General features: G+C 43.0%; 1 protein-coding gene across 11 annotated transcripts in view; it reads left to right on the top strand.

The window, feature by feature from the left end:
* Positions 1-13,645, top strand: part of Lrp4 (LDL receptor related protein 4) — an 80,720-nt gene that overhangs the window by 46,938 nt on the left and 20,137 nt on the right. For all 11 annotated transcript variants that reach the window (XM_067784983.1, XM_067784978.1, XM_067784977.1 and 8 more), the window contains 8 exons: positions 2,320-2,764; positions 2,841-2,962; positions 3,025-3,216; positions 3,279-4,322; positions 4,391-4,809; positions 6,478-6,693; positions 6,769-7,046; positions 7,108-7,404. In XM_067784983.1, coding sequence (XP_067641084.1) covers positions 2,320-2,764; positions 2,841-2,962; positions 3,025-3,216; positions 3,279-4,322; positions 4,391-4,809; positions 6,478-6,693; positions 6,769-7,046; positions 7,108-7,404 — 3,013 coding nt within the window. The remainder of the gene's footprint in view (positions 1-2,319; positions 2,765-2,840; positions 2,963-3,024; positions 3,217-3,278; positions 4,323-4,390; positions 4,810-6,477; positions 6,694-6,768; positions 7,047-7,107; positions 7,405-13,645) is intronic.

The raw sequence follows: 13,645 nt of genomic DNA, 5'->3' as shown, positions 1-13,645 counted from the left end.
AATAGCGACTAGTGAATAAGGAAGCAGGTAAATAGTATATATAGGTCTGCTGACCTGTCAGCTAGTTTGCCAATTACATTTTCAATCCCATTAGAAAATAAAATAAATGCAACGCCTGCTAACCTCCGAGTAGATTTTAGGCCGAGCTTCTCTTCCAATATGAGTCTTATTCTTTTTTTGATTTTTCCTACGAATTGGCGAGGCGGGATCTACATGTTTTTTGTCGACTCCGAGCGGCATCTACAAGGAAGATGAGTTTTCACTGAGAGACTTTTCATAGCAGATATACACTCGGAGTGCTTGCCAAATCAATCCCAATGTGAGCTGTTATTAGTCAATATTCTAGCGAAGCTGGGTAGAATTGCTGGGTCCTAAATAGCATTGCCGGAACCAGAGATTTTTGAGGATTTTTAGAAGCAACATAACTTATGCTTGTGTTTTCTCAGTCACTGCGATTTTTAACCGTCACTGTGAATGAACAGTGTCTTAGGAGCAGTGCGACCCTAATCGCTTTTCACAATCACGCTGATAAATATTCGCGACCACAGACCAAATCAGAGCTTATCTGACAGCTAGTCGCACCGCAGAACAATCAGCTAAGACAATATGTATCAATTAATCTGTGATTTCTTTTGCTATCTACTGCTAGATATCGCAGTCAACTGCTACAGCTAAGCTGATACACAAATGCTCTACATTCAGGTAGTCACGCCGATTTTTTTGAAGATGTCGCTACGGCTTACTGTGATCATTAAATCACAATGATCAAATCACAGGTTGATGTATTTGTCATATCTAGTCTTTATGACCTTCCTGAAGCGTTATGCGCATGTTGCCATACCCCTCATATAATCTTCTCATTTAGTTACCTTATTTGGTATCACCCTTGTCATTGGTATCATCATAGCCGCTGTGATGTATAAAATCACATTATATGGTTGGATCCGATGACTCAACAGGTAAATGGGTGCAAATTTTCGGTATTCGAAAGTGAGGGTCTATTTCTTCCTTCACTTTCATAAAGTGGTGCTCATAAGAACATATTCTAGACCAGACCGTCTTCTTTGATCGTTTTCCACCGGCGCCAATGCTCAGGTCCATTAATTTGTCGAAGAACTTTGAGTCCGTGCCTAAACATCTTATATCAGGACGGATACGATATAGAGGCTTTACTTTTCTTTTGTGTACTTCCTTAGACCGAAGAAGCATTTAACCATTGTTCGCCATACATAATTCCGAATCGTCTTTTGCTCAGCCAGCTCCTGTTGCTTTTAATCAGATTCGAGTAAAGACATTGATCTAGTTATTTGCATCTATTATATGGCTAAGCTGGGAATATGAACATGAAGCCATCATCGCTGTTTCGCTTAAGATCTCTTCTGTAGTTATTGGATTCATCGAAGCTCTAGAAGTAGTTGCCGACCCTTAAACGCGTATCTTACTTACTTATTTAATTTGCGCTTAATTGTTTAAACGGTTATAGCCCCAGTCGCTTCTTTGTTGGGTTAAGTGGCGCCAATTGGTTACACCAAAGGAATTGAAATCATTTTCCACCTGATGCTTCCAGCGAAGCGGAGGGCTGCTCTTTTCCTCTACTTCCATAGGCGGGTTCCGATAAAAATATTTCTTGGCCGGAGCATTCTCTTTTATACGCATAGCATGGCCTAACCTAGAACACCCCCAGAGCCCGCTTCGGCTGATGTTGTCATGGTCCATGCTTCGACATCATATAGTAGGACGGCTAACATAAGTGACTTCTAGGGCATGATTTTCGCTTGACGAGAGAAGAATTTACATTTCAATTGCCTACCTAGTCCGAAGTAGCATTTATTGGCAAGAGTGATTCTTCGCTGGATTTCAGAGCCGCCACTAATAGCTGGAGCCTTGACTTGGCGAGCACAGGACACGAACACAGAACGTGCTAAACCGTTTCTTCCTGCAGCTCTTACTTGCTACATCTGCTGGTACTGACGAGGCCTAACTTATAAGTATGTGACGTCAGAAGGTAGTGTGCAGTTAGTATGCACATCGTAAGCCTTAAGTCGTCTCCTCTCAGAGAGCCACTTCGGGGTCTAATATCGTAGGATTTGCACATGCTTTTAAAAATTTTGCATCCACGCGAGAATAAGAGTTTCGGAAAAGCTTTGTAGATAAAAGTTTGCAGGACACTTAATGTAGAGCTTGCTTTTTTCAGTCCATCCAGCTCTTATTTTGACTAAATATATCAGCGACGTTTTGGAAATAAGTTTTAAGATAAAACAATGCCACATATCTTATAATTGGTTAACCCTAATACTTCTGCTTTGTATTTCCCTGCAGTTGTTCACATGAACACTTCACATGCGACGACGGCTACTGCATTTCAATCGCCTTTCGCTGCGATGGCGAACGGGACTGTAATGATAATTCGGATGAGGAAAAATGTCCCGCGGTCTTCAATCGCTGTCCGGAAGGTGAATTCAAATGTCGTGGTGGTCATGGCGGTCCAAATGGGCAATGCATACTTAATCGCTTTCACTGCGATGGTGACAATGATTGTGGCGATTGGAGCGATGAAGAAGACTGTCCACAAAAATCCTCCGAATGCACTACGAACGAGTATAAATGTGCGGATGGTAGTTGTATACCGCGACGATGGAAATGTGATAAAGAACAAGATTGTGAAGGTGGCGAAGATGAGCATGACTGTGGTAGTATGAATGCGGGGCAACCAACAACATGTGGCGAAGATGAGTTTACATGTCATAATGGGCGTTGTATATTGGTAAGTAAATATATGGTATATAATGGAAGCAGAGTTTTTAATTGCCTATTGCATAAAATATAATTTATATTTTTAGAACACCTGGCTTTGCGATGGCTATCCAGATTGCTCGTCTGCCGAAGATGAGGTAGATTGTCGTTTGGAGTGCGATCCAGGGCAATTCTTGTGTCCAGCTAAAAAGAACTTCACAAATTTGAAGTATACAACGTGTCTACAATCTTTTAGTTCATTTCCTCATTTGTACGCTCTTTAACTTTCAGAATTTGCGTGCACCAAAAACATGTATGCGATGGTCAAAACGACTGCCCTTTGGGCGAAGATGAAGTAAACTGTCCACATCCACGTACCTGCGGCGAGAACTCTGGTTGCGAGCAATTATGTATTACCACTGCTAAGGGAAAAGAGGAATGCGCTTGTAATTTGGGTTATCTGATGCATAAAAATCGCCAGAAGTAAGTTTTAAGAGTACTCCAAAGAATGCTATTAAATCACATCGTCCTTCATCTCTCATTAGTTGTACCGACATCGATGAATGCCAATATATTATGAACCCTGTGTGCTCACAAAAATGTCACAATACCCACGGTTCCTTTGTTTGTTCCTGTGAGAGCGGCTATGTTTTACGTCCAGACCTACGTACCTGCAAGGCTCTGGGAGGTGCTATGACACTTATCGTTGCCAATCGTTGGGATATCAGACGTGTGCAGCTGAGCAATAATCGTTATACAGCTGTCGTGAAAGGACTACATAATGCAATTGCGCTTGATTTTCACTATCGCAAGGGCATACTCTTTTGGTCTGATGTTTCAACGGATGTTATTAAGATGGTTTACATGAATGGTACACGTTTGCGTGATGTCATCAAATGGGGCTTAGAATCACCCGGTGGTTTGGCTGTCGATTGGATACATGATTTACTCTTTTGGACCGATTCCGGTACAAGACGTGTAGAGGTATCTAATTTTAATGGTAATCTACGAAGTGTTATCGCCTCAAATGATCTCGATAAACCACGTGCCATTGTAATACATCCCGGTGATGCATTAGTTTTCTGGAGTGATTGGGGTCCACGCCCCAAAATCGAACGCGCCTATATGGATGGCTCACAACGGCAAGCGATTATTACAAATGGTGTCACCTGGCCGAATGGTCTTACTATCGACTATTCGAGTAGTAAGCTTTATTGGGCTGACGCAAAGCAACATGCTATAGAGTCGTCCAATTTTGATGGTTCAGAACGTGTAAAAATACTTAGCACACATTTACCACATCCCTTTGCACTGACGATATTCGAAGATACAATGTATTGGACCGATTGGAATACGAAAACGGTTTCGGCAGCGAATAAGATCACTGGTAAAGGTTTTCGTTCAGTGCATGAGAATTTCCATTTTCCGATGGACATACATGCCTACCATCCGGCCAGACAACCAGATTATCCAGATCGCTGTCAAAAGGATCGACGTGGACTGCGTGGTGGTTGTTCGCATTTGTGTTTGCCAAATAAACTATCGCGTAGATGTGGTTGCCCAATAGGGTTATCTCTCAAAGAAGATGGGTAATTTTTTGCATATTGTCTGCGGTTTTAGAGACCTACATTTATCTTCTATCCATGTTCATTTTCAGTAAAACCTGCAAAAGCATACCCGATAAGCTTGTGCTTGTCGCACGCCGTAAAGATATTCGTTTGCGTCAACTTAATTCCAAAACTTCTCCGAATGAAGTCGACATGATTTTACCTTTGGATTATATGAAGCATGCTGTTGCTCTTGATTGGTGTAGCGCCACAGACTTCATCTATTGGACAGATGTCGAGCGTAGCACCATAAATAAAGCTCATCTCAATGGCAGCTATCAGCAACGTGTCATACATTCGAATCTCGTTTCACCAGCGGGCTTAGCATTAGATTGGATCACGGACAAACTTTATTGGACCGATCCGGCGACTAACCGTATAGAAGTAGCAACAACAAATGGTAAAAAACGTACGCTACTCATTTGGGAAAAGCTCGATAAGCCGCGTGATATTGTCGTAAACCCGATAGGTAAGTAAGCTAGTCCATTTTTGCAGCAGTTTATGCAGCCGATTTTGTGTTTTTTTTTTTGGATTGTTTTGGTATTATGTTATGTTTATGCTATGTCATGTTATGGTATGCTTTATTATGTCATGATATGGTATATTGTGTTGGATTATGTAATTTTATTGTGGGAGGTTGGCGGAAGGGCGCTCAAATAGGAAACGAGTGATACACGTGTACACCAATGGTTCCAAAGCAATGGGAGAAGTAGTGCCTGTGGTATACTGCGCTGATGCGGAAATAAAGGACCCGACAAGCTGCCATCGCTTCCCAAGCCAGTCGGTTCTATGTACCGGAGCGACTCGGAATTTTTCGTAGCCATGACAAATTGGACAAGAAGAAGAATACATCTATATTTGGTCCCAGGGAAAGCGAATGAGTTAGCTTAGCTCGTGCCTTCCGCTCGCCAGGCTAAGACTCCACATATAAAGAGGAGCACAGCTATCAGATCTAGAAGCAGAAAATAGCATAGGTCCCAGAAAGCTTCCATATTTGCCAAGAGGACGAAGTTATTTTATAACATAGGGCCTGGTTTCTGATAGGGGTTTTCAGTTTGATTGTTGATCTAACTTTTTGATACGCTATGGACTCATCCAGTCTCACAGATCGCCCAGTTCAACCTAAACCAACATAGGAGACCGGTATCTAATATACAAAAGCACACACGGTCAAACAAAGGTGAAGAGAATATTCGAAGCACTTAAGGGTTGAGTACAAGACCTCGATCTCTGGAATGTTAGTTACGAAGACCCGTTAATGTGCAGCTGTGCAGCGAAATAGATGTATGACTGATCACTATCTGAGGGTAGCAACAACAGAAAAGGAAATCTTCATTCCCACTATTATTTGTTTTATGACTGGGAAAAATTACTCTGAGTAGATTAATGGCAAATACAGGTTGCCCAAAGCCGTATACAAAGCAATTCACAGAAGCTTGAGCGGAGTCAAGAAACACCAGAAGTACCGAATTGCGCTCACCTCGGTCAAAATCAAAAGGGTACTGCGTTTTTTTTTTTAGCTTATCGTACGGACCCCGCAGAAGCTGTCCTGGGCGATATGGAAAGCATTCCTATATACATATCTTCTCGATGAGATAAGAAAAGAGATATACTACATCTGAGCAGAAGCAAGAAGGTATGATGTTGCTATACAGGTACAATAAGTATCGATCCGACGCTGGCAACAGAAATTGAGCCGTAATACTGGACGAAAGTGAATTGGGACATTTATTCCGGAACTGTACCTCGAAGTGATTACGCGGCGAGGTGGACTTCTGTTACTTCAGAATGGACAAAGTTGAAATGCTGAACCGACTATATATCGGAAGTAAATACCTTTGCCGCCATGGCGTGGAGTAGCTTGCTCCGCCTACGACACCGAACGTTCTGAGCTTAAGGCTAGAGCAGGACAACATCAAAAAAAATTTTGAAAGTTCAATAAGAAAAATATTTCTTAGCAGGGTTGCAGGGCCGTGGAAGGTTACGTTTTAGTGGAAAGCCGTTCTCTTATGTTAAGTTATATTATGTTAAATCTTATTTATTTAATGCCAATATATGCTATGCTGGTCAACCTTATAACTACAAAATTCAGCACCAACTTTCTCAACATCTTCTGTTATTTCAAACAAATTTTCAGAGGGCATCATGTTTTGGTCGGATTGGGGTGAACATGCCATGATAGAGCGTTCTAATATGGATGGTCAGGAGCGTATGATTATTGCTGAAACAAATTTGAAATGGCCAAATGGCTTAGCAGTGGATTATGATCAGCAGAAGCTCTATTTTGTGGATGGTGGGGTAAAAACTTTGGAAAGCATGGACTTTAATGGTGGACGACGCAAGGTCATCCTAGGTAAGCACCATTCAAGTGAAAATTTTTCAAATTCCTGTAAACATTTTCAAACATTCTCCTCAACAACAACAACAGAAAATCTCGGGCATCCTTTCGGTTTGGACATCAGCGATAATCGTGTTTTCTGGACTGACTGGGATAATAAATCAGCATTTAGCGCCGACAAGATTACTGGACGTAATATTACTACCATCATTGCAAATACAAGCGATTTAATGGATATACGCGTCTTTCATCGTTCGCGCTTAAATGTGCAGAATGCTTGTGGTTCGAATAATGGCGGTTGTTCACATTTGTGCTTGCTAAATCCGACTAGTTTCACCTGTGCATGCCCTGTGGGTGTGCAATTGAGGGTGAGTCATTTTTTGATGAATCAAAGTGACATAATGTTTATGCTTTCTTTCATTCGCATAGAGTGATTTACGCACATGTGCCGAAGGACCTAGCCGCTTCATTATCTTCGCTCATCGCATTGATATACGTCAAATTTCATTGGATTTCGATCATTTCATTGATGTCGTACTGCCATTGCCACCCATTGGCAACGCTGTCGCCTTGGATGTTGATTCTACGACGCGTGTTGTCTATTGGTCCGACTCAAAACAACATGTGATTATGAGCTCGACACCGGATGGATTGAATGTGAATAAAATTATTGGCGATAGCTTGGATAATCCAGATGGCTTAATTTTGGATTCAGTTGGAAAGATGGTGAGTAGACTAGTCACTACATATTTCCCCGTAAGTGTTTGAATTTCCAAATTTTACTAAGTGGTAGGGTTACCAAAAAAAGGTGATACAGTGTAGAAGAAATATTGAAACAGATTGCTTAAAAGAGGATACAGAAAATATCAGTAGGTGCCACTACCAAAATTGACCTTTCCACCCGCCCAAAGATTTGTTTTCGCTTTCTATTCGGCTTCCTAACGCTCTGTATGATTATGTTTGAAATCGGCAAGTAACTTCGCCCAATTCTGAGTATCGAGTAACAACATGGCCTATATCATTCTAAGCGAATATTTAGTAGAGCCGTATTAAATTTCATGGTGGGTACTCATTTATGCAAGGCCAAATTTGTCTGACCACACGTTACATGTGGGTACCACTACCCTCAAGTGGTCGAATGAAACCAGGCTAATTCTGTTCATGCGTCTACATCCCGTGGGAGCGCCGTTAGGCATAACGTCACGGGGGGAAAGGCGATTTAGTCGCCACTACTTCGTATGCGCATTTCTCTGCGCTCCCTTTCAGCACGCATCACTTTCGTCCTTACTATAAAGGCCATATTGCTCCCAGCAATCCAACAATCTATTTGTCCGCATATTCGTGGAACTAAATTCCTAATAGAAGGCTGCTCTCCAAAAACTCTGTGAACAGACAGTCTTTCGCCATGAAAACGAGGGCAGTGAAACATTGCATGCGCCATCCAATTCGGAGGGACAGTGTGGACAGAAAGGATCCTCCTCTATCCCACGCTTATGTAGATAATCCTAAAAGTCGCCGTGCCCGCTCAATATCTGTGTGAGGTGGTAATTTAGTTCGCCGTGTTTTCGCTTGGACCATTCCGCTATATTCCGAACTAGCATTAAGGTCCAGCAGCCTTTTCTCGAATCTTCCCACCGTTCTTGCCACCTAACTATTGTTCGTGACCTTGCGCTTATCTTAGCATCTTCAGATGGTCGGCTGATTCCAATGCCATACAGATCGGTCTTTTCACCTGAGAGTAGATCTACTGGCATTTTCCTGGATAAAACATGGATCGCGTCGTCGGACACCGTCCGATAAGCACATGCTATTCGTATAGCAGTAATGTGGTAGTATATCTTTTTGGTGGACCATTTTAGATCCGTGCCATACTGGTGCTGCATATAATATTATAGAGCTGGTTACGTTGGATAATGGCTGACGGGTAACTTCGCCTGGGCCGCCGATGTTAGGCATTATTCGTGTTAGGGCTCCACTAACTCTAGAAACTGTCTCCCCCACCGCCCTGAAGTGCTCCTTAAAAGTTAGTTTTGAGTCAATGATTACTCCTAGATATTTCAAGGAAGGCTTTGAATTTATTTGATAATCTCCTATGGTTAGGACCAACTCCTCCACAGTCCGCTTTGAGCTCACCAGAACCACTTCTGTCTTATTGCTAGCCATCTCCAGCCCCATGTTCGTCAGCCATTCCTTTATTCTTCCCACGGCGTCATTACATAATGCTTGGAGCAGATCAAGTTTCTTGGCCACTGCTATTGCGATAATATTATATTCATAACCGACAATTTCCGTGCCTCGGGGAAGGTCGATTTGTAGCACACCGTCATACATCGCATTTTAAAGAGTTGTACCTAGAACAGATGCCCGAGGGACACCGCCCGTGATGTCGGGCTCTCTTGGTCCCGCATCCGTATCAAAAAGGAGTACTCTGTCGCTTAGATAGCTACCAATTATTTGGAGCAGGTAAGCAGGTGTGCCAAAGTTTCGTAGCGCTGTCATTATCTGCATCCAGTTCGCGGTGTTAAAAGCATTTCTAATATCACAAGTTATCAGTGCAACAGAGCTTCCTTTTACCTTGGCCTCCGGTTATGACTCCGCGAGCTATATTGACAACTGTTTGTATTGCATCTATCGTGGATCTCGACTTTCGAAGTCCAAACTGAATATTTGACAAGCCATGTGGGCTTTCCAGGGTCTGCTGCAGACGCTTACTAATAACACGTTCGAAAATCTTTCCTATTGAATCCAACATACAAAGTGGCCTGTATGAAGGTGGCTGGTGGGGCATCTTACCAGGTTTCAGCAAAAGAACCAGTCTTTGACGTTTCCATGAGCGGGGAAGACGCCTTCTTGGAAACAGACGTTGAAGAGATCCGTAAATGCCGATGTGTCCGCAACTCTTTGTGTTGGATCTAGTACCTCCTGCTTTGTTATTCCTTCGAGAACTTCACTTTGATAGGTCCGGGAATCTTGTGTCGGAAAGAGACTTTCTACGATTCTCCTCATTAGTATCGGGCATGTAGGCTGCTCTGATTTCCGCCCCTTAATTTTCGTCATCACCGTTCTGTAAGCCAATCCCCAAGGATCACGATCTGCACTATCCATTAGTTCCTTGAAGCGTCATTCTTTGGGCTATGTAGATATTGTGTAGCTCATCATATCGTGACGACGAGCGTGCCCTCTGTGCCCTTCGTCGTGCCTTGTGGCATTTTCTATGCTCCTCAGCTATTTCCTCGTTCCACCAATATACCGGAGTCCAATTTACTTTTGCGCGACTTTTAGGCATGACAGCATCACACGCCATACTTTATGACTTAGATATTTGAATCGATATATCTTCCACATGTGTCCTTCGTATTATGGCATCATTCCATACAACATCAAATACTTCTGGTTCGAACAGGTGTTGTTTCTATCTTCTTCTTTGCAGTTGGTTGAAGGCGTTCCTTGGTGCAGATTCCACTAGCTCTAGGCTAATAGCTTTGTGGTCGCTGTGTGTGCAGACGTTACTGATGGACCATTTTGCTCGTCTCGCTATTTCGCTACTAGCAAATGTGAGATCTATAAAGGAGTGTCTATTGCCAGTGTCGAATGTATATTTCCCTGCCTCATTTAGAATGTATAGCCTCAGGGGTGTAAGGCTTTCGAGAAGAGCTCTACCTCTATCGGTAGTTCTACTACTACCCCATACAGTTGACCATGCATTGAAGTCTCCACATATAATAAGCGGGTGTTTATCCTGTGCTTCTATGGTCAAAAATGATGTTCTCAAGCTCTGTGCTAATCATGCTCGGAGGTGCCTAGCAAGCAAAAATGTATATTCCTTTGACTTTTTCCCACGTGAGCCCTGCCACTGTCAGTACCATCTTTTCCTGCGGAAGAAGTCTTCCTGGTATCCAAATTGAGGATTTCCCAGCCGAGTCCGTGAGCCAGCCTTGCTCCTGCTTATTTCTGTATGGCTCAGAGAGTACCGCTATGTCAAATCCTCCTTCAAATGTTGTTTGGGATAAGATGTCTTGGGCCGCTTCACAGTGGCTTAAATTAAGTTGCAACACTCTCATAGGGCAATCTGGCTGCTTCCTTCCCGTTGTGCGCATGTAAAACTGCCTTCCGAATGTTGTCCCCCACATAACGCACATTTCGGTACGTTGGAGCAGTTCGCTGCCTTGTGTCCCTCCTGACCACATTTCCTACAAAGTTTTGACCCATCTATAGTCTCTTCGCACTTCTGGGCTATATGTCCATAGGCCAAGCACCTATAACAGTATCTCTCCTGTTTCACCTCTCTAATTCGACAAGATACCTGTCCTACTCTTATTCTTTGCGCCTTTAGAACAACTTTAGCATCATCCGCTGTAAGGCTTACATGTGCCGATTTTGTACCGCTGTACCCTGTACGTTTACTTTTTATGGGAGTTGAATCAGACCGTTCTATCCTATATTGCTCATGGATCGCATCACAAATCTCATCCGGCGTATTTATCTCATTGAGGTCTGTGAGCTGTAGCGTGATCATTTGAGACTTTTCTATAACCTTCGCTGACTCCTTTAGCACTGCTTCAATCTCTGCTTAGTACGTGCTTGTATTCCCCTCTTGGGCTCTTTTAAGCTGCAGCAACAAATCTACTTTTGCCGTTCGTCTAATAGTTTTGACATCATCACTTTTCGCAGTATATCAGCATGCGTAGCATCTCCAGCCTTCAAAATTACGATTGCATCCGGCCTGGCTTTAATCATTTTCTTCCTATTCGCCTTTTTGGGTTTGGCCACGTGCCTCTCTCCCGACTTTTTGGTTCAGTGACGCTTGCGATTTTACTCGCTTGTGACTCTCCTCATGTCTTGGCGTACTGTCCTGCGCTGAAATCGTGGGATTGGTTACTTAATTTTCCCTTGCCGAATTCTTCCTCGTTCTCTTTCCTGGGGCTGACGAACTTCCATCCTTAGCCGTGTCATTCGAAATAATTTTTTCTTTAGGTCCTTTACCTCCGGCGCGGACTCTATGTATAATGCCTTGATTATGGAGGCTAAGCCCTTAATTTCAGTGTATATTACTACGCCCTTTAAAAAACTCAAACAGATCATCAACTGATCTCCCTAGCTTGGTCATCTTGTTTTCGATCCCTCCTGAGGCCTGAGAATTTTGAAGATCTTCTGCAGCCTTCTTAATGAGTTCACTTAATGAAGGATTGCCTGTTTTAGCCTTCTCCTGTCTTGCCCTTGGAGTAGCAGCCGGAGAAGCTTCTTGCCTGTCGTTGGCTTCTGCTCCTTTTGGTTTTGTCCCCGTGTGCGACGAAACATTTTGACCTACGGCCGATAGACCAGGTCCTTTTGGGGAACGAAATGGGTTCCACGTACCTTCCCTATCTTGATTTTTATTTTTATTTTGGTTACTCATTTATGTGATTGGGTCCCCACTTGGGGCCGCTATCTTAGTCCGGATGTACAGTCACCTTGAATGATCCCGTGGTTATATATGCGAAGACAGGGAGGCCACGTGAAGGTTGACGCAGTTCCTTATGAAAACTGCGTTCAGAGCCAGATCAGCGTTAATCGGGAGAATCTCAACCGAACCTGCACCTCCAACTTAATGGTGACGGACTTCGAACGTACCCCAAGGCCTGCCATGGTTTTAACGGGACGGAGACGAATGTCACATTAGCCGGAAAGTCGTTTTGACGGGGTGTCAAGCCGTGTACTAAGATTTCCGAATGTCACACTCGCCAGCCCTTAGCAAACATATCCAAACCGTGGGTACCAGTGGTAATCGGACATTAGCTTTCTCCATGAATAAAACACGAGCCCTCATTTCAGCAGGAGAAGGAGCGATTGTACTCAACTGCCGCCACACAGTCAGTCGCCTAGCTCGCTAGCTCTTCAGCAGCCTAGTTCCCACATAGACCACTGTAACCTGGGATATAACCGCCTTGGTACTCCCAGAGGCCTGCTCGTTTAGCGACTCTCTGCAATATATTATTTTATATTATATTGTTACGAATATTAGCAAAACTGAGAAGTGCTGCCATCTCCAGGCCGATGCTAAGCAGTGACGTGAATTCACATCAATAATTCAATCATTATGTATCTACATAAACGATTCATTAATTGCGTCTACACATATGTACACATTCCGACGAGCAACATTTACATACAAGGCAGCGAGAGATGAGATGTCACACACCGATGAATTTACTTATACGCTTATGTGTGTGCGGGAGACTGTAAACTACAAACACATGCATATATCTTATCTGAGTTGTTACAAGAGAGAGCAATAATTTGTGCACGTAGTTGTGGCTGGCGATTTTGTAGCCGAAACAACTAGTAACTTCTGGAAATCGAAGAGCCTAGAAGTATGCAGCGTAAACTATAAAAGCGGTGCAGGCGGGTAAGAAGAAATTCAGTTTGATTTGAGTTGTCAAGAAGTTACGACTAAGACGATATCTAGCGAGCAATAGCAGTATTATTTTGAAAGTCAGTTTCATTTAAGCTATCAGTTTGGCCATTTTTCCATATTCAATATTGGAGTTATTTATTCAACAGTTTAGCGATACGAACCTAGCAAAAGGGCAAATAAGAGGATTTGCAAGTAAATTCGTTACAATTGGTGTCAGAAGAGGAATTGTTGAATAAATTCCGAAGATTGGGAATACAACTTGGACATGGCAAAGTTCTGTGAATTTAAGATCCAGCAACTGAAAAAGGAATTGGAGAACCGTGGATTAAATACAACCGGCAATAAGATCGAACTTCAAGCACGGCTACGAGAGGTAATGGAGTCGCAAGGAATTGATGTGGACGAGTTTGTCTTTTATCCTGATGGGGACGAAACAACAACAAAAATTGAAGAGAAAAACGAAACATCGCAGACAGTTACGAGCACAGACTTGAACATGATATTGGCTGCAATATCTGCACAAACATCGACAGTAGCATCAATGTCGTCGCAATTGGCATCCCAACTGGAAGC

The sequence above is a fragment of the Eurosta solidaginis genome, chromosome 4 (assembly GCF_040869045.1).
Source record: "Eurosta solidaginis isolate ZX-2024a chromosome 4, ASM4086904v1, whole genome shotgun sequence".
NCBI classification, from domain to species: domain Eukaryota; kingdom Metazoa; phylum Arthropoda; class Insecta; order Diptera; family Tephritidae; genus Eurosta; species Eurosta solidaginis.
Note: the sequence above shows the minus strand (reverse complement) of the source record. Positions and strands in the feature narration are given on the sequence as shown.